Below are 17920 nucleotides of genomic sequence, written 5' to 3' on the forward strand. Positions count from 1 at the left end.
GCGACCCCTCTTTAATGAGCGCAGCAGAGGGGCCTGCGGGCGAAGGTGCGTGAAACAAACAGTCCTGCCGGGATGTAAAGGCTTTATTTCTAAAACGTTGAAACCATTACTTTAGTAAATCATCATTAAGCTTTGTTTGCTTTATAGTTTTGGCTCTTGTTTTTAAAGACCTTACATTTGCAAGATTTAGATGTTGAGACATTGAGCAGTTTAGTCATTGGCACTTACGTTGGCTTTGCTGCCAGTGTTTTTCACTGGCACCTTCAAAAGTCTCCATTCAGTATAAAATTAACACAGTGTGCTGCTAATAGATGTTTCCCAATGTCACGTGCCTGGACTGGACAGATGGCCTATACAGATATGAACAAGGCCTTGCTGGTGTCAAACACTCCACTGCACATTACATTTTCATTACTGGCCCGCCATCCCACTACATATTTTAAACTGCAGATCCTTCTTCTCACATGACAGCTGTATGCGTGAACACTCCTCACCTATCCCACATAACTCAGGTCGTGTCATGTCAGGGACACAGGAAGTATGTCTTCTATAGACTGCAGCCATCAACACCAGTAATCTACAGACTCACTATCTCTCTCTCACTCACCATCACTACATACACTACTAAAAAAAAGGAACACTTTTCAATCAGAGTAAGCAGTTAAACTTATGGTATAATGAAGTGAACAGTTAAGTAGCAGGGGGGTGCTAATCAGTTTCAGTTGCTTTGCTGTTACTGAAAAAGGAGCAACAATGACACAACTCCTATAACAGAAATAGCTTTAGGCTACAGGTGGATGCCACTTTTATTTTTTTCACCAGCTTTGCATTTGTCTAGAGTAGGGGTGGGCAACTCCAGGCCTCAAGGCCCGGTGTCCTGCAGGTTTTAGATATATCCTTGATCAAACACAGCTGATTTAAATGGCTAAATTACCTCCTCAGCATATCTTGAAGTTCTCCAGAGGCCTGGTAATGAACTAATCATTTGATTCAGGTGGGTTGACCCAGGGTGAGATCTAAAACCTGCAGGACACCGGCCCTTGAGGCCTGGAGTTGTCCACCCCTGGTCTAGAGTCAGTGTCAGAATCAAAAACAGACTTCCTGAGGGTGGCTTGGGGGCCCGACGTCCTCTAGGACAGCAGCCCCCAACCTTTTTGCGCCACAGACCGGTTTATGTCCAACGATATTTTCAAGGCCTTTAAGGTGTGGCGGGTAAATACAACAAAATAAAAGCTGTACCAGTACCAAAAAAGAAGATTTATTCATAACAAATGGGAAAAGACCCAGGGAAACCCATTTAACAATAAAAACTATTTTTTTAAAAAAAGATAAAAACCCTGAAAACTATACATTTCACACCTGAGCCTCAACTCGGGGACCGCTACTCTAGGACGCTGTGCTCACTACCCAGCACCGTGTGTTTTGCCATAGAATACCAGAATTAGCATGTCCAGACATGAAAGAGTCTGGAGAAGCCGTGGCAATAGTATGCACCTCAATCTGACCAGAAACTCAGTGATGCCCTGGTTCATATCTGGGATCGGGGATTCCTTGGGACACCATCTATTGCCAAACAAACTACTGAATACCATTTTGAGTTGCTGCAATGCAACTTTGCAATTTGATGGTTGGAGTCTCTTTTAATTAAGCCCTCTATACGTTGATCATTTTAATTTCTATCAAATGTTGTAGCATCCTTTTTGTTCCCAACATATTATCCAGTCCATATCAGTATAATATCCAGCATGAGGTTTTTCTCCCATAAAGATCTGATGTTTTTAGAGTGTTCCTTTAATTATTCTGAGAAGTGTATTTTCACCATTATATGTCAGCAAAAAGAAAAACAGTGAGCTTGGAGTTTGCAGCTGTGGCTTAATCATATGTAGCTTCCCACAGGGCAGGCTCAGATCATCAACACTGTTTAGGGGGAAAAAGGATATACGTACAGTTTGTCCACGATATGTGCATGAAGTAACACTCATCTGGGCCGAGGGACATTAGCCTTCACCACTGTGCAGAGTGCTGTAACGTGCAGTAATGGTGACAAGGCCTGAGGGAAGGCCACCACCAAAACAAACACAACTTAATGTGAGATGAAAAATATGCTGCTGTGTCTGTACGTGTACGTTCAAACCTCAGAGAGAATGTTGTGCACCAGCTCATGGGTGTGACTGATATTATCCTTTTAAAGACGTGCAGACGTTGAAACGGTGGGCACAGGCACTGATGTCTGACATTTCCACAGGGCAAGTAGGATGTTTGTGTGTGTGTGTGTGCGCAGGTGTGTCTCCATATTAACTGGCTGACAGAGACCTGCAGAGAGCAATGGCACTGTGCAAACTCAGTTTTCGCTCAGTGAAAGACATGGCGAGACAAGATTATTTATTTATTTAATTTTTTTAAGAGTGCGACATTACTGGCAGACACACCACTAAGTGGAAAAACACTCCTGCAGCAGTACTTTAACATATTTTCATGCATCAGAGGCTTTCTCTGTGTCCTGGAAAGCCATCGTATTCCTATCACCAAGCATCTTTTAAGGCCAAAATATGTCGGACTTGGAGTGGGGTCTACACCAGAGCTTCTCTGTGCCACTGTATGATTTAAAAACAGTTTATACAGGACAGGATATATTATGGCAAGACAGTGTATGTTTAACATTCACCAGATATATATTTCCACACTGTTAATGTTTACACTGAAGAGAAGCAGCTAGAGTCTTCTTCTCACTCATCAGTATGAGCTAGAGGTGGGCAAATATTGATAGTATCGATACTAATGCTGGTATTGGTATTGGATCGATACTTTGTTTCTTTCCTTTAGGTTCAGTATGTAGCCCACTGAATTGTGTTGCATAAATTATTTCTTTGGAAATGAAAAAATATACCTTTAATAACAGAAATTGATCTAAAGTGGTTTGGAGACAGGCTTCTTTACATTCCAGGCACATTTATATGATACTCTGAAAAACCCAGTTTTGAAATACATGTTTGTTTGTTTTGTTGTGTTAACTCATTATAGTGGAAAGTAAAAAAAATATCACAGTGATATAGTGGCCATTAAAATGTGTTCAGAATGTGAAAATTGGTGATTATTCATCTCATAAGTATTTTTCAGACTGCTCAGCCCTGCATAAGTTAAACATATCAGTGCTGGTATTGGTATCTGCAATACTGGGCCTGTATTAGCAAGATCCCAAGCACTACTGGCTGAAATGCAGCCCCAAACCATGATAGAGCCTCCACAGTGCTTTACAAATAGCTGCATATACTCACTATTGTACTTCTTTCCTTACCTCTCCCATATATACTGACAAAGATTTAAATAATATTTCATATTGGATTTTTCAGTTCAGTTCATATGTAATTTGGGATAGCATGAATATGAACTTGTTCAGAGTACTCGGACTGCGTCAACCCAGGGAATCGTGAGAAGGAAATACACTTAAAAAAACTGAGTGAGTGCTGGGCCATTTTTTTTCTCCTTTCTTCCTTATTCATATTCATATGAGGGAATTCGAAACCTGTAACCCCTTTTCCCGTGGGTGCACTCACACAATTGGAACTACTTTAGACTGAGAGATTGCAATCTCGCATTTAGGGGGTGGCGGCTGTGAATCTCAATACAGAGTAGAGCCACGATAAAAGAGAAGTCAGTCACCTTGTAACAACATCTGGTCACATGCTACACTTTTGTTTGTATAAGAAGATGGCAGATCCTGGCAGACGTTGATCTGATAATCACATAAGCCAAGAGCGTGAACTTGAAAACAAGAGGAGAAACTTGGCACATGCTTCAAACACTGAGCAAAAAACAAAGAGACACATTTATTAAGTTCCAAATGACTTTCTATAGCAGTGAAATAAAGCAGGTCTGCTGTGTAACACATTTTTGCCAAAATCTGAGGCAATTTTAAGCAAACGTGGGCACACATACATTGAGAAGATTGTCAATGGGAACCAAAGCAGTTGCTAGGGAACACCAGGAACAGGAGGCATAGAGACAGACAGCTCTTGCTATAGTGCGGTGGTATGAACTATTTATATAGATGCTTCATGTAAACAGTGCTTGGCGGACTTCACTCTACCCTGGCATTTTGGCCTTTAACACCGAAGAGAACAGAATGAAAATTGCGTGTGAGTGTTAATGTCACATTCACCTCATTTGTCTCTCTTGACCACCCTTGTCAAAGACACCCAAGTCTCTATATCTCCATCTCTATCTCCCCATCTATCTATCTGTAAATAAACATATGTAAGAACAGCAAAGAGCAACAGCAATTATTTCAACATTTTTAATTTGCTACATAAACAGAAAACGTAGAAATGCAGCCAACCCTGACCCACTCTCTGTCTTAAACCTTGAGATATAAATTGCAGCACCTTCAGCATGAAAGTTTTACTTCTTATACAAACTCACTGGCCAGTTTACCAGGAACTCATTGGACCCTTATTTGCCTTCAAAAGCGCCTTAATTATACAAACTGGGGCTGGAAATATTCCTCTGAGATTGTGGTGCATATTGACATGACAGCATCACACAGTTGCTGCAGATTTCCTGCACACAGTGCTGCTGTACAAAGGTGCTCTACTGGATTCAGACCAGGTGACTGTGGAGTTCATTTGAGTACAGTAAACTCATTTTCCTGTTGAAGAAACCGGTTTGAGATGATTTGAGATTTGTCACAAGGTGTGTTATCCTCCTGGAAGCAGCCATCAGAAGATTGATTACACTGTAGTCATTAAGGGGTGGACACGGTTAGAAAATACACAGGTAGGCTGTGGTGTTTAAATAATGCCAGTTGGTACTAAGGGGTAAATGCTCAGTTCAAACATTTTAGCATGCAACCTAACTGTACTGAGATCCTGCCATGTGATTGGCTGTTAGTTATTTGTGTTAGCAAGCTGTTGAACCGGTATGCCAAACAAAGTGGGCTGTGAGTGTATTCCACAGTAGTGAAGAGTGAATTCTCTGCCATCTATCAAATTTTGGACAAATAACATAAAAACAAAAAGTCAGCGCTCTATCAATCATGTTAATATATCGAAAAGGGTGGAACTTTTACTTTGAAACAGTCAGGGAATTCCTGACTCGAAGAGTATTTTGAGCCATGTTTATCACAGACACTTTCAGCCACACTGGTAGCTGTACACACCCCTGCAGGATCTCTCACCCCGTTATCAGTGTTCACTTAATGAAAAAAATCACTCTAGAGCAAGGACGAGAGTAGGCAGCACGATCGTAAATCAGGATCTGACGTTTGGCTGAGGCCACGGTCAATCTCAAGCTGGTACTGAAGAGAGAAAAAAAATAAAAGGTCCATCAATCCGCATGTCAAACTGTGATGTTGACACACTGAATGCAGGAGTGAGACATCAATGCAGGGAAATACTTGCACTACTCTGATATCTGTAGCTTTTGAGTGTTTGCAGGTGCAGCTTTTAGTGGCATGCCGTTTATGTTGATGGGGTAACGGCAGCATGACTGGGAGGAATGATCCCGTGGAATTTCAAGTGACAATCAATGAGATCAAAACAACAAAGCAAAAACCTAATGCGCGCAACTGGAAAAAGAAAAGCAATTCATCATAAGACGACACTTGGCATTCTTCATTGACATGTCTTTTGTGTGGCGCGTTGTGATTTGTGTGTGTCCTTATTTTAAATGACACTGAGGCAGCAGAAACTGAAAGCAGATATACATCACACACGCACACACAAACACAAAGAGAAACAAAATCACTTCTATTTGCTCTTTAGGTGTTTAGGAACTAAGGAGAGACATTTCTGCAGTTTTGAAAACAAAATGATTTTCCATTCTTGGATGGTATAGGATTTCAACGCAATCCTCAATACACTGGGTGTTCCTTTGTCTGTTGGTTTGTTTCCTAACACCCCAAATGTTATAAATGAGTGACAGGTAAAGATGCTAAAATAATACAGAAAATCAAAACTATCAGATGAGCCCACAGTGGCAACAGTGGGAAGGAAAAACTCCCCTCTAAACAACAAGAAACTTCTGGCAGAACCAGGGTCAGGTTTAATAATAACTAAGGATTAAATTCAAAGTAGTGTGTAAACACACAAAGACTGAGTGAGTGAAGAACACTTTGTGCAAGAAGGAAGAAGGAAGAGTGGTTTGACAGTATAATTTTATTATATCATTACATTTTGTTCATTTTTGGCATTCCACTAAGTAATGAAGGAAGGGGTCGGGGCAGGAAGGATTCTCACAATGTCAAGTCTATTTAGTTTATAAATTGTGCAGAAACAGAAATCAGGCTTGATTGAGGTTCAAGGTAAAAGCTTTATTATTAACCATGGGGCCACAACTAGCTGCTTAAAGCGGGATAGACATGCTTTTTACCAGATTACAACATTTTCTTTTACTTTAGTATCAGTCTTCAAAGTAGCGGTATGTGCACACTTTTTTAAATTGTTAAATTCTAACACTTCATAATTACTTATGTCATAATTACCACAAAATGTATTTACATCATTCTCAACAGAGAGGCTAAGAATTACCCTTTAAAAAGTGCGTGAGGTGTTAACTTGTGTACAGTGTTACAGATAGGTAGTCACGCTCATGTTCTCACGGTGCAATCATGTATTAATTACATCTTTATGTATTCAAGTTACTGAAAAAGAAAACAAAGCTCACTTCCTTTACCCAATAACCATAGGTAAACTGTTGTGTATAACAGGTATCACATGCCCATCTTTGTGCGTCCCAAAAACCAGTAAACCAGCATTTTCTTACATTTTCCTCCTCCCTCAGTCATGTAAAGGTTTCCGCTGTAATGTCAAAACCTGCTCAGTTCTAATAGAACATTCCGTCTCCACTATAGACACATCCTTCCCCACCAACAGCAAATTGTATTACACTTGTTAATTATTAAACATCAATATGACCAAAGGATCTTTTCTTTTAGTGTTAGGTAGCTGCGGTAAAACAGTGTAAACATTTGTAATTTAACTTCAAACTGTCTCCTAGTATGCATCTTTTCCACAACATTGATTCCATTGGGGGTCTATTTGCCTCCCTCTCTGTGTCTTTGTACCTTAAAAAACAAACCCCTAGGGTCACACTGCTACCAGGCTAGAGCTTGGAGACGAAGGGGAAACCTTCGTACATGTCGGCCTTGAGCTTGGCCCACTCGGCCAGTCGCTGCATGGCGCTCTTCTCCTGGCCCAGGATGCTAGCCGCCTTCCTCAGCTTGGCCTCGTTGCGCTCGAGGTAGCGCTCGCCCTCGCTCTTGAGGAAGTTCAGCTTCTCTACACGGTTCTCATTCAACTGGATGTCCTCGCTCATGTAGGCGTTGAAACGGAAGTAGGTGTCCGGGGGCAGGAGAGCATCCAGCATGGTGTGTACTTCTGAAATAAGGATGGAGGGACATGTTTTTTGTTTTGTCCAATACTGGTTTTCATCACACCACCTCTAACCTTTCGTTTAGAAATAACTGCTTGTGGGATGTCAAACACTGATAAACAACATTTTGTGTGGTCCTACCCTCTGTATCTGTGGCACTGCTGATGACGTGAGCCAGTTTGGTCTTGAGGCTTGTGTAGGTTGTGCTATTCTTGCCCGCTGTCTCGTATCGCCCGGTGCCCAGAGACAGCACGCACTGCAGGGGTGTGTTTGGCCACAGACACTTACACTCATGAATGGCCAGAGCTGTGGGGTTGTTGATTAGGAGTCCTCCATCCTAGAGAGGAAGAAAGGCTGCCATGTTTTTATTGTGCAGAGAAAGATTTTTTGGTATGTGTCCTTTAGCTTAAATATATCTGTTGTGACAGCATGTTGAGGACAAATGAGGTGAAGTGGACAGGCTGTCCTGGAGCTACACAGCTTTGGGCGAGAGATGTGCTGTGCTGGAAAACGAAGTAAACAAGCCCGGAAAACAGTGGTTTTATCTGCCCTCAAAAATAAGTTGCATTTGGATCATTTGGACAGAAACTACCTACAGTACAAATGTAGCTTCACTGGTAAATCACAGTGCGTTTCAGGATTTTAATCTTACAACTTTCTTGTATTATCCCATTGCTTTTGCACTACCCATTTGGTGTGCATTTTTACTAAATAGTGTTAACAGATTCTTGACAGAATCATGAACAGAGAAAAAAAAAAGAAAAGAAAAAAGAATAATCCAGCTCAATGGCTGTCTGAACCGTTTTGCTGCTTCTGCTCTTTGTCAGCCTTTCACCAAGTTCAGTTCTGAATTTAATCCAAGCACTGAAGTTCTTTTGGCTGAGATTAAATAGTGTGAGAGTGTGGCACTCCATCTTGCCCCACAGAGAAGTGGGAAAAGGTTATTTCCACTCTTCTACAGGTGGTGGGGCAACAGAAAAGCAATGAAACTAATGCAGTAGTTTAGTTTGTAAGGATACAGAACCAGCATAAAAGACTTAGAAATCATTTTAGGATGCACATTTATATCAGACTCAAAGTGTCATCTGATGAGAGTTCCCTGTTTCACTCTTCAGTGACCGTAGGCTGTAACGGGTCAGTAGCACCAGGACAACAAACAAAAGCAGAAAGCTCCTGGTAACAAAAATCTTTTCTTCTGCTCTTCACTTATCCCACATTACATTAGACCACAGTAAATGTTGATCTTAATGGGTCTGCTCTGCTCTCAAGGCGTTCTTATGGTACAATAAAACATTAAAAGTGTCATTTTAAGCCTGATTGTGTGACTGTTAAGACAAAGGTGTAAGCAATTCATATATATTCGTATACTATAAGCTGCACTGCTGAGACAAACCACACAGATTCCTCTTGACTCTGACACTAAATGACATTCAGAACCCCTCTGATCTCAGTGACTGCAAGAAACTCCTTAGTAATGCTGTATGATGAAAACAATGGACTTGAATGTGTTCGTGTGTTTTTTTTAATCCCTTGCAGTGGCAGAACTCTCCTGAGAAATACCGCTGCAAGTGCTGAAAACTAGAGTAGGAGTGAGATCAGTGGGTGGCGAGGGTAGCTCAAAATGTTGATGAAACACTATTTGGCTCCAAGAGGAATTTGGAGAACAACGCACATAACTCTCTCAGTCTCTGTCTTTCCATCCCTGCTGTCAGCCCAGTGCATGGGAAACAGATACTTTTTGCAGAGGTGTAAGTGAGGAGAGAAATGTGCAAACACACACACACACACACACACACACACACACACACACACACACACACACACACACACACACACACACACACACACACACACACACACACACACACACACACGTTATACATGCAAACAGAAATGTAACTGTAATTGTGTTGGATAGAAAGGGAGATTACAGCCATGTCATATTTGCCTTGTTAATAAATGGAGAGAAAGCAGCAGACAGCTTAGCTTTTGTTAACTAAAGATTAGAGCACTTTTCCTGGGATAGTGCCACAAAAGAAGCTCTCCGGGCAAAGAATGAGCAGGCCTTTGGTTCTAAACCAATAACGTCTACAAGTATCAAGGCTTATGTAGACCAGAGGTGTAGATTATGACCTGTTATTGGCAAAAAAAAAAAAAAGGAAACACAAAAGGGGGGTCTACAAGGACTACTGTATTAGAAAATGGCAGGGGAGAGAAGAAGGGACAAGGCTAATTTTGCTTAAGTAGGTTATCAAAATGAAGCTAAGCCTTGAGGAGAATTGCTGCCTGTAAGATCATCTAAAGATATCCTGCCCTAATAATACCACTTCAAAATAACACTTTAATATTAGTCTTTCTGGGCAACTTCCAGATTTATTAGAGTACAGCAAAATACCAGTGTGTTTTCTTAAATTGCAGCACATTTGAACTCTCAGGGCCACCGTCTAAGCCCCACCTAATACATTAAAAGCAATCAGTTTTTAAAATGAGAAAAAAAAAACAATACATCTGACAAGAATCCAAACTAGAACCTAAATGACATATTGGGCAATATTACGGGCTGACTGATGATCTCTGTAGAGTCTGCATGTTCTCACTTTGCTCGTATGGGTTCGCCTCCCACATGCTTGTCGGGTTGTCCCGGGTGTTACCCTTCCTTTCGCTCTGTGACAACTGGAATAGGCTCCACACAGACACGGTTCCTTTAAAATATTCTCTTTCATAGGGAATCAGAAACTTTTGCAATTTCCCTCGAGGAAGGCCTCTCGGGGTGTAAAAAGGAGGATACCATTGATGTTTAAGGTCACAGACCAGGTCTGAGGACTCTCTCTCTCTCTCTCTGTACCGCCACCCCATTCTGTTGACTTTCCCCTCTGTCCTTCAGGCTCTTGACAGCCAGAAAAGAGGAAGAGCCAATTATGGGGCTGTTCCAAGGTTGTGAGTTTGAAATAGTGGAACAAATCTGCACATATATCCTTGATGCACAAACACACACGATGCACTGCAGCTTAGTTTATGTGTAATAAAATGCTCTATATAAATAAAACTGCCACTGCTGTTGCACGCAGTGCCTGTGTCCTTGGCACTGGTCCCTTAAAAAAGCAGCATCGTGGCAGAAGCGCATTGGTAGATTTCCTGTAAAGCAAACCTCTTAGAGACGTGCACTTTCACATGCCAATCTCAATCCCTGTTACTTCCATAACACTGGCTTAATTCTAGGCTTAATTTGTGACAGATAATTATTTTTATGGTTTTGAAAATGTGAAGGTCAACTGAAACCAAGACACAATAACTAAATTAATATATTGCGATTTAGTTAGTGAAGTGGATAAGCAGTTAGCAGCATGAGTGGATGGACAGATGAGTTCAGTTCAGACTTAAATTTAAGTTAAAAATAAATAAACTGAATAAACTGAACAGTCAAACATCTCCCAGTTGTCTCACATTCATGTTGTACCTGATGAAGGTCTTTTCCCAGAACAAATTCCTGAAAGTAGCCCGGAGCGGCAGACGAGGCCCTGATAGCCTGCCACATCTTGTGTTTGCAGTCTCCAAGGTAGTGAGATCTCACTCCTGGCATGAGTCGATAGTTCCTGAACACATATGCCTTCAGAGGAAGACCTCTATTCACAATAGTGCTCACTGCTGACACCTAGTGGGCATGAAAAGAACTTTTTAATTTTGAAATCAGTTTCATGAAACCCTTCAAGTCCTAAGTCCTCTGCAGTATAAACAATGAGAAAAGAAAATGAAACTAAACAGGCACATTAGAAATATTAAGATGTTAAACAAAATCCCATGGGTGTGCACTCAAACACTTACTTTTGGGCAGTGGGGATCCCTGGCACTCTCGATCATACGTCCATCACCCATCCGTTCTCTAAAGAAAACACAAAATTACATACAAATACTCTAGACTATCCTGGTGTCTTTGAAGCTGAGGACTGAAGAGAGGAAAGAAAGAATGCAAAAAGTGTACAAAAAAAGAAGAAAAAGAAAGAAAAAACAGACCTTTTTTTTTTTTAAATAAGCAATGAAAGAGTGTTGCAGACTAACTTGAGGATGTTCTCCCACATTTCACTGTCATAGAAAGCATGACTCCAGCCCATCTTCATTGTTCCAACGATCACATTCTGTTTGAACACATCCGAGCCCAGCTCCCGGTACATCTTCTCGCACTCTTCCAGGGGGACCTGGAAAATCCCCAGCATGAAAGCCAGAATGGCACCTAATGGAAAGGAACAAGTGAGGACAGCTGACACCTAAAATCCTTTAATCGATTAGATAAATGATGGATTAAGCTTATAACAGACCGACAAGAGAGAGGTGGCAACACCATACCTGTGCTGACCCCGCAGATGTAATCAAAGAGCTGGTGGACTGGTTTCCCTGTGAGGTCCTGCAACTTATGGAGAGTCTGCAGGGCCAGCAATCCCCTGGAACAGTTTAACAATATATTTCAGTCTGTGTCCGCAACACTTTTACTTTAGACAGACTGATGTCTGCTGATCACCGTGTTTAAAAAGTTTGTTTCATTTACATTCATGTGCAGTAGATTTGTACTCTGTACTAGTTTAATATAATCTGGGTGTCTGTCTTTTTTTCCAAAAGCCGCACCTTGTTCCCCCTCCATCTATGGACAGGACTCTAATTCCTCTGCCTTTGACTGGTTCAGTGTAGCCAGTCAGGGCCAACGCTTCTCTCACAGCAGCCTGAAGAGGAAGATCTCTGGCCTGGCGCAGTCGTAGAAGGCAGGGCAGCACTTTCTCCTATCAGTCACAATAGTAAACACAGAAAATGAATGACTTTAATGACCATGTAACCCACATGTTACAAGAACAAGTTGAAATTACAAACAGCACTAACCTTGATGGCCACAACTCGAGTCTCTGGGAATTCCAGGAGATGTCTGCTAAGCTCCTCCACTCGAGCAGTGAGGAGTTTGACGTCGGTGATGGCCTGCAGCCCTTTCACCAGAGCTCTGGTCCTGTTGTCTACGCTCACCCTGGCTATTATCTAGGTGACAAACGCAGACAAAATAAAGCAAAGGTCAAAAATAATGTGGAAACTGTTTGGATATGTGTTAAATGACAATGACAAATAGTAGAGCTCATCATTTATAACATTTTTGGGGGATTATCAACCATCCCTTCCATGCCCAAAGACACGCTGCGCTACGTCATACATTTTTATATATCTGGGAGCTGAAGCAATAATTATGGGTAGTTCGACATGTGGAGGGGCAGCCTTTGTGGGTTTGAAATAAAAGGTTATTACATGCAGGAAAGGATGAGTTCATTCTACTCCCTTCACACAACGAGGTGATCTAATTGTAACCGGTATGAAAGGAGAACAGGAGGAGGAGAAGAGGAAGATCCAGTCACGTGACTATGAGAGATCTCTAGTTTGAGAAACAGTTGCCTCACGTGTCCTTAACTGCCAGCTTCATTAGACAGTAAAGGGAGCAGTACACACCGATGCATATTTCCCACATGGTGTAATCTTCATTTCTTAGAACTAGTGTTAATATAGATTTAGTTTTAGTCATAATCTTTTAGTCATAGTCTAAAAGGTCATAGCTTAGTCATTGGGATTCTTTTAGATTTAGTCTAATTTTAGTTCATACACAGTTCATAAAGCATTTTAATTTCCCTTGACATAAAATTAGAAATGTGACCATATACCTGCTCTTCTCTTCCTCACAAGTGTTGATGTTTTGTCCTGTTCTCAAAAAAAAATTACGATGGACAAATCAAATGTGCACAAAGGAAAGTAAGAAGATTCCTTCTGATTGGATCACTTCCAAACTTAATTTTTCTACGTGACTTATTTAGTTCTGACAGGATCTCGTCTCTCCAGAATAATTCCATCTTATTTTAATTTACTGAAGAAAGTGTAAATACATTTCATCTATGTTTTTGGCATTAGCTTTTATTTAAATTTTTCATTGTACTGCTTCTCCTCTCCTGTTCTGTTTTGCTTGTGAATGCGAATCAAAGCTCTGAAGCATGGATCGGTCATTAGCATCACATTTAACACCTCACCTTTTCCCTTTGAGTTAGCAGCTCTTGCTTTGCTTTGTCGGCTTTCTCTTCCTCACTCTCCGTCTTTACTTCTTCCTTCTCTGGAGTGGCATCATCCACGGCAACATCTGAAGACGTGTCTGCCATTTTTTTGGAATCGCTTCTAAATTTGGGGACCAGTGGTGCGATGTAGCTGCCGACAAAAGCCTGAACACTGGGCCGAGGGTAGGACAGATAATGAGTGAAGCCTTTTCTAGGGGAGGCCGTCGCCACAGCTTTGCTTTCGGCAGAAGGAGCCTCTACTGGAGGACTAGGCGAAGAGGAAGAGGCAGGAATTTTAGCTGGCGCCTCAACACTTTTTCCTACTGGGGACAAAACAGGAATGTGGTCCCCCTTCTTCTGAGAGGAAAACTGAGGAACTGGTCCAGCAACATGATCGCCCCCTTCTATGTGCTGCTGCTCCCTGCTCTCTCCTTCTGTGCTGGGTCCGAAATAAGCGTCAATGTGGTTGGCCAGCGTTTTGTAGGTCTCATCCATGTTGGTAGACAGAGCTGCTGGCTGGAGCAGCTGCATAGTTTGTTTTGCCACATTAGAGGACGGGGCAGAAACACTTGCTGCTGAATCCAAAGTGGACATGGACTTCTTTGTGGAAACAAAGGGCTTCTCTGTAATCTGCTGCTGCTCCTTATCTGTCTCCTCACCTTCATCTTCTACTTTCATTGTAGTTTCAGGTAGTGAAGCCTTTGAGGCTACTGTCTCGGCTTTTACCCGAGACTTTTCTGCGTGGGTGCTCTCAGCTGTGCCACCGCCGCCCCCCGCCTTGAGCCGGGAGAACTTGGAGATGAAGTCTGTGCCACCTACTGCCTTGGTAACACTGTCAAGTGTGATCCTAATCCGTGACATACGTCTCCTGTTTCACTGGGGATGGCAGGAGAGAAATACTTTCCTCAAGCAAACAGATGAGGCGATAACTTCTGGCAAATTCAGCAGCATTCTGGGAGGCTTTCTGCCATGAGTTTATTGTTCGCTGCTTGCAACACACTACCTGTAAAGATAAAAACAGAGATAAAAAGGAAATTATATAAAGAGGAACACTTGTATATCAGCCGGAAACCCAGTGTCCTCATATGGAAACCTTAAATTTGGGCTTTTTTGCACTTAATAAAGTGTTTTAAACACTGTAAATCAGTGACTTTGTTTTATGCTAAAATATACCTTATAGGATGGATATGAGGAAATACTTTAAAAAAATATTCTCAGTTCAGATATAGTGCTTTTCTTTTATTTATCAGTTCAAACTAATTCCGAACAGCTAGGTGAAATCAGAAAACAAACAAAAACATCCCAAACAGAAGCTCAGGGCGATATTGGTTAACTTGCTTGCCATTGTAAATTTGGCCAACAGAGGCCGCCGTCTGACCGGTAACTATAGAAACAGTCCAACAAACAATACAAATGACCGCAACTTTCATCAAGATACTGTTAAAAAGGGGGACAACAATGAACCTAACAACAGAGTCAGCTCAGCTTGTAAAAACCCTGCTGGACCGACACCACCGCACTGAGAAGGCTGAGATGGATGATATCCCATGGGCTGCCTGCAAGGACTTCACAGTGAATGTCGGGGAAAAGCAGATTGGGGCTTACATTAAAACGTGGGAGCTCCCCTCTTGCTGGTTGTACAGTGTGGACTTTGTCTGCTCAACCGAGGAGGAGCACCGGACCTTCCACCACTACCGGGCCCGATTCAGCACCCCAACACCGAGGAAGCCAATTCGGGGGACAGCTAGCGTCTACTTCGTCGTGGATGTATCGAAGGTTAAACCTCAAACTCTACCAGTGGAAGTCAGCTTCATAGTGGAGTCAAACAAACTGGTGCACACACCGGGGAGGACCAGGTTTAGAGAGAAGTGGCTGGTGGACGTTATAGAGAACAAGACTTTGCTCCAACGAATGGTAGACCTTTAAACCCAGCAGATAAAAATATCGCTCCTTAAGTTCCTGGGTGTTAGCTCTGCACTGTGAGGGTGCTTTTAAACTTCATTAGCACCCCACCACACATACTTCGAAACACAAAAAAGGCTAAATAACGACCATTATCTGTTCTCTGGGTCCGCTTTGTACAGTTTGTTTTGGCGCTAGGCGTTAGCAGAACCAATTCAAACGTATTAGTGACTAGAAAGCTTCTTATTTTATATAACACGCTTATGTGAAGGAATAAGCACCTGACCCATGATTTCTGAAAGCTAGCTTACTAAACAGACGTCTAAACGTAAACATGTGACCTCGCTGGTACCTGACAGCAATACTAGTGAACATAAAACACCTACCTTTCTAACACTATTGGTGATAGCAACATGAGCAGATCGTCTCCTCACCTTCTGGAACCCAGAGCTCCTGGAGTGTTTCATTAGTATGAGGATGGTACCTTAGAAAAAAATAAACAGGAAGAGGAGAGGAAGTTACGCATGTGGGCATAGTTCAGCGGACCGTTTCCCCTGCAGTGGTTTAGGTGTGCCACTAGAGGTCAGTAAAAACACATTAGGAATAAGGAGATAAGAGGAGCGTTACAACATCAGTTAAAATCTTGAAATCCTTTGAGAGCCACAGGTTTTCATTTCTAAAATGACAACAAAGAGTAAGGGAGAAGTTCCTTTTCAACAAAACCCTCTTTACTGTGCTATGGTGGCAAAACACAACAAGAGTCATCTCTTTATATTGTAAGGTAAAGGCCCTGCAGTATTAGAGAAAAAATTCCAATAATCAAGCACTTTGCGAATGTGGAGGGAAGAACTCCATTTTAACAAGAAGAGACGTCTTCCTGACAGAATCAGGCTCAGGTAGGGTCTGTCATGCACAATTGGGAAGTGGGGGAAAGAGAAAAGAAGAAAGAAAAGAGGAAAGAAAAAGAGAGCACAGGGAAACAGGTTTGGGATCATTGTCTTGTTGAAAAAAGTCAGATACTTTCCAGGTGGTATTGCACGGTGGATCAAAATCTTTTGATGATCTTTACTTTTCTGTGTCCATTATTTCATTCATTTTGGTAAAACTAATGGAACACCCGTGTGTCTCTAAACTATGACATAGCCTCCACCATCTCTTCTGTACATACAGACAAAGATTTGAACCAAAAATGTCACATTTGTTGGGTTTTTTATGTGTAGGATAGTGGATCAATAGCCTAGTAGTTAACAAATATATTTAACACATGACATATAACACTTTGGTACAAGACTGAGCACAATGTCAGGGTGGACTGCATCATTAAAGACACCTGGTATAAAAATCTATGGATCCATCTGCTGTGGCAACCCCATATGAAGCTTCTTGTGTAATTTGGCATACATCAGCCTTATGTCTCTGTTTCCCTTCATTAAGAATGGCTTCTTGACAGCCCCCCTGCCCTTTGACTGAGATATAAGTGATGTCTCTTTAAATGTCTCACAAGAAATTTCAAATAAACGGTTTTTTGTGTTCTTTAACAATTAATTCTTTTTCTACAGTTAATATTTTTTTCACTTAATATGTTTGGTTCAGTCAATGTGATGAATCTCTGTTAAGTCATTAAGGTTGTGTTATCTCATGCTCTTATTAATGCTTGGTTTAAATTATCTTTCCAAATTGAGGTAATGTTACTGATCTGGTCACGACATGGCACTATTGCTCATTCCAATATGGATGGTTTCACAGTAAACACTTTTAGACTTATAACTTTTAGACTGAAGAACCCCTTCTGTTAAAACATAAGCAGGAAAAAAACTCTTCGCAGGATTTTTTGGGGGGTCTATTTGACAATAAGGCATCTATATTCATTAATTTTGGGGCAATAATCTACTGCTATTCTTATTCAATCTCACTTTTCTATTATCCTCAGTCTATATGTCAGCTGTTTTTTGATTATACCAGGGAAACTACCACCAAGCCATATGCATGACTACTTCAGTAGCTCTTAGTACAAGTCACTGCATCAAAACCTAACCTTTTTAAGACAAAGATACGTGGTATTTAGTACTTTTTTTCAGTAGCTTGAAGGTCATTTTGGCATACAGTAAACGGTTGTTTTAAGCAACAACAAATTTACAAGATGCCGTTTGAGTAGCAGGACAGCCAAAAAGCAATAGCTTATCCTATTTGTCTAGTTGTTGCTCATCTAAATCACAAATGCAAAAAGTCTGGACCTATGAGAGACGCTTATCTGTACGCTGAGTTTCCAAGGTCTGCGAAGGATATGGGCACAACCTTTAAAATCTCCCTGGTCATAGCAGATATTACAAGGTCAAACACAAAACAATCGACCTGCACATTTTAAAGAGACTCTGACATTTTTAAATGATTATTTTCATCTTAAAACAGAAGTTTTAAGAACTTCACACACAGGTTCGCTGACACTTAAAAAGTCAGTGTTCAAATAAACTTAGATATAAGTTTTAGATATATCTTTTATAATCTTTTATCATTTTAATCTCAAAAGAACAGCGTGGACAGAGTTCACTTGTCATGATGCTGTGGATAATCCTGATGTTTAAAAA

At 41.3% G+C, this 17920-nt stretch overlaps 2 protein-coding genes across 3 annotated transcripts; one reads left to right on the forward strand and one right to left on the reverse strand.

Moving 5' to 3' along the window:
• Positions 1 to 6139: 6139 nt before the first annotated feature.
• Positions 6140 to 16805, reverse strand: pnpla8 (patatin-like phospholipase domain containing 8). 2 transcript variants are annotated; one of them, XM_085387010.1, is made up of 10 exons: positions 15770 to 16805; positions 13413 to 14436; positions 12235 to 12384; positions 11986 to 12137; positions 11710 to 11804; positions 11425 to 11596; positions 11191 to 11248; positions 10826 to 11020; positions 7510 to 7705; positions 6140 to 7373 (listed from the first exon to the last, which is right to left on the reverse strand). In XM_085387010.1, the coding sequence occupies exons 2-10, from the start codon at positions 14292 to 14294 to the stop codon at positions 7099 to 7101; spliced, it is 2175 nt and encodes a 724-aa protein (XP_085243136.1). In that variant the 5' UTR covers positions 14295 to 14436; positions 15770 to 16805; the 3' UTR covers positions 6140 to 7098. The 2 variants fall into 2 exon arrangements, with proteins under 2 accessions (XP_085243136.1, XP_085243135.1); XM_085387009.1 differs by having other exon boundaries at positions 13413 to 14432; positions 15718 to 16805.
• Positions 14828 to 15709, forward strand: akap14 (A-kinase anchoring protein 14). The gene has a single exon (XM_085387011.1). It carries the CDS (start codon positions 14847 to 14849, stop codon positions 15357 to 15359), a length of 513 nt encoding a protein of 170 aa, XP_085243137.1. The 5' UTR covers positions 14828 to 14846; the 3' UTR covers positions 15360 to 15709.
• Positions 16806 to 17920: the final 1115 nt, after the last annotated feature.

The sequence above is a fragment of the Rhamphochromis longiceps genome, linkage group LG17, assembly GCF_057381845.1.
Source record: "Rhamphochromis longiceps isolate RC_006_pf linkage group LG17, R_longiceps_female_GT1.1, whole genome shotgun sequence".
In the NCBI taxonomy this organism is placed as follows: Eukaryota; Metazoa; Chordata; class Actinopteri; order Cichliformes; family Cichlidae; genus Rhamphochromis; species Rhamphochromis longiceps.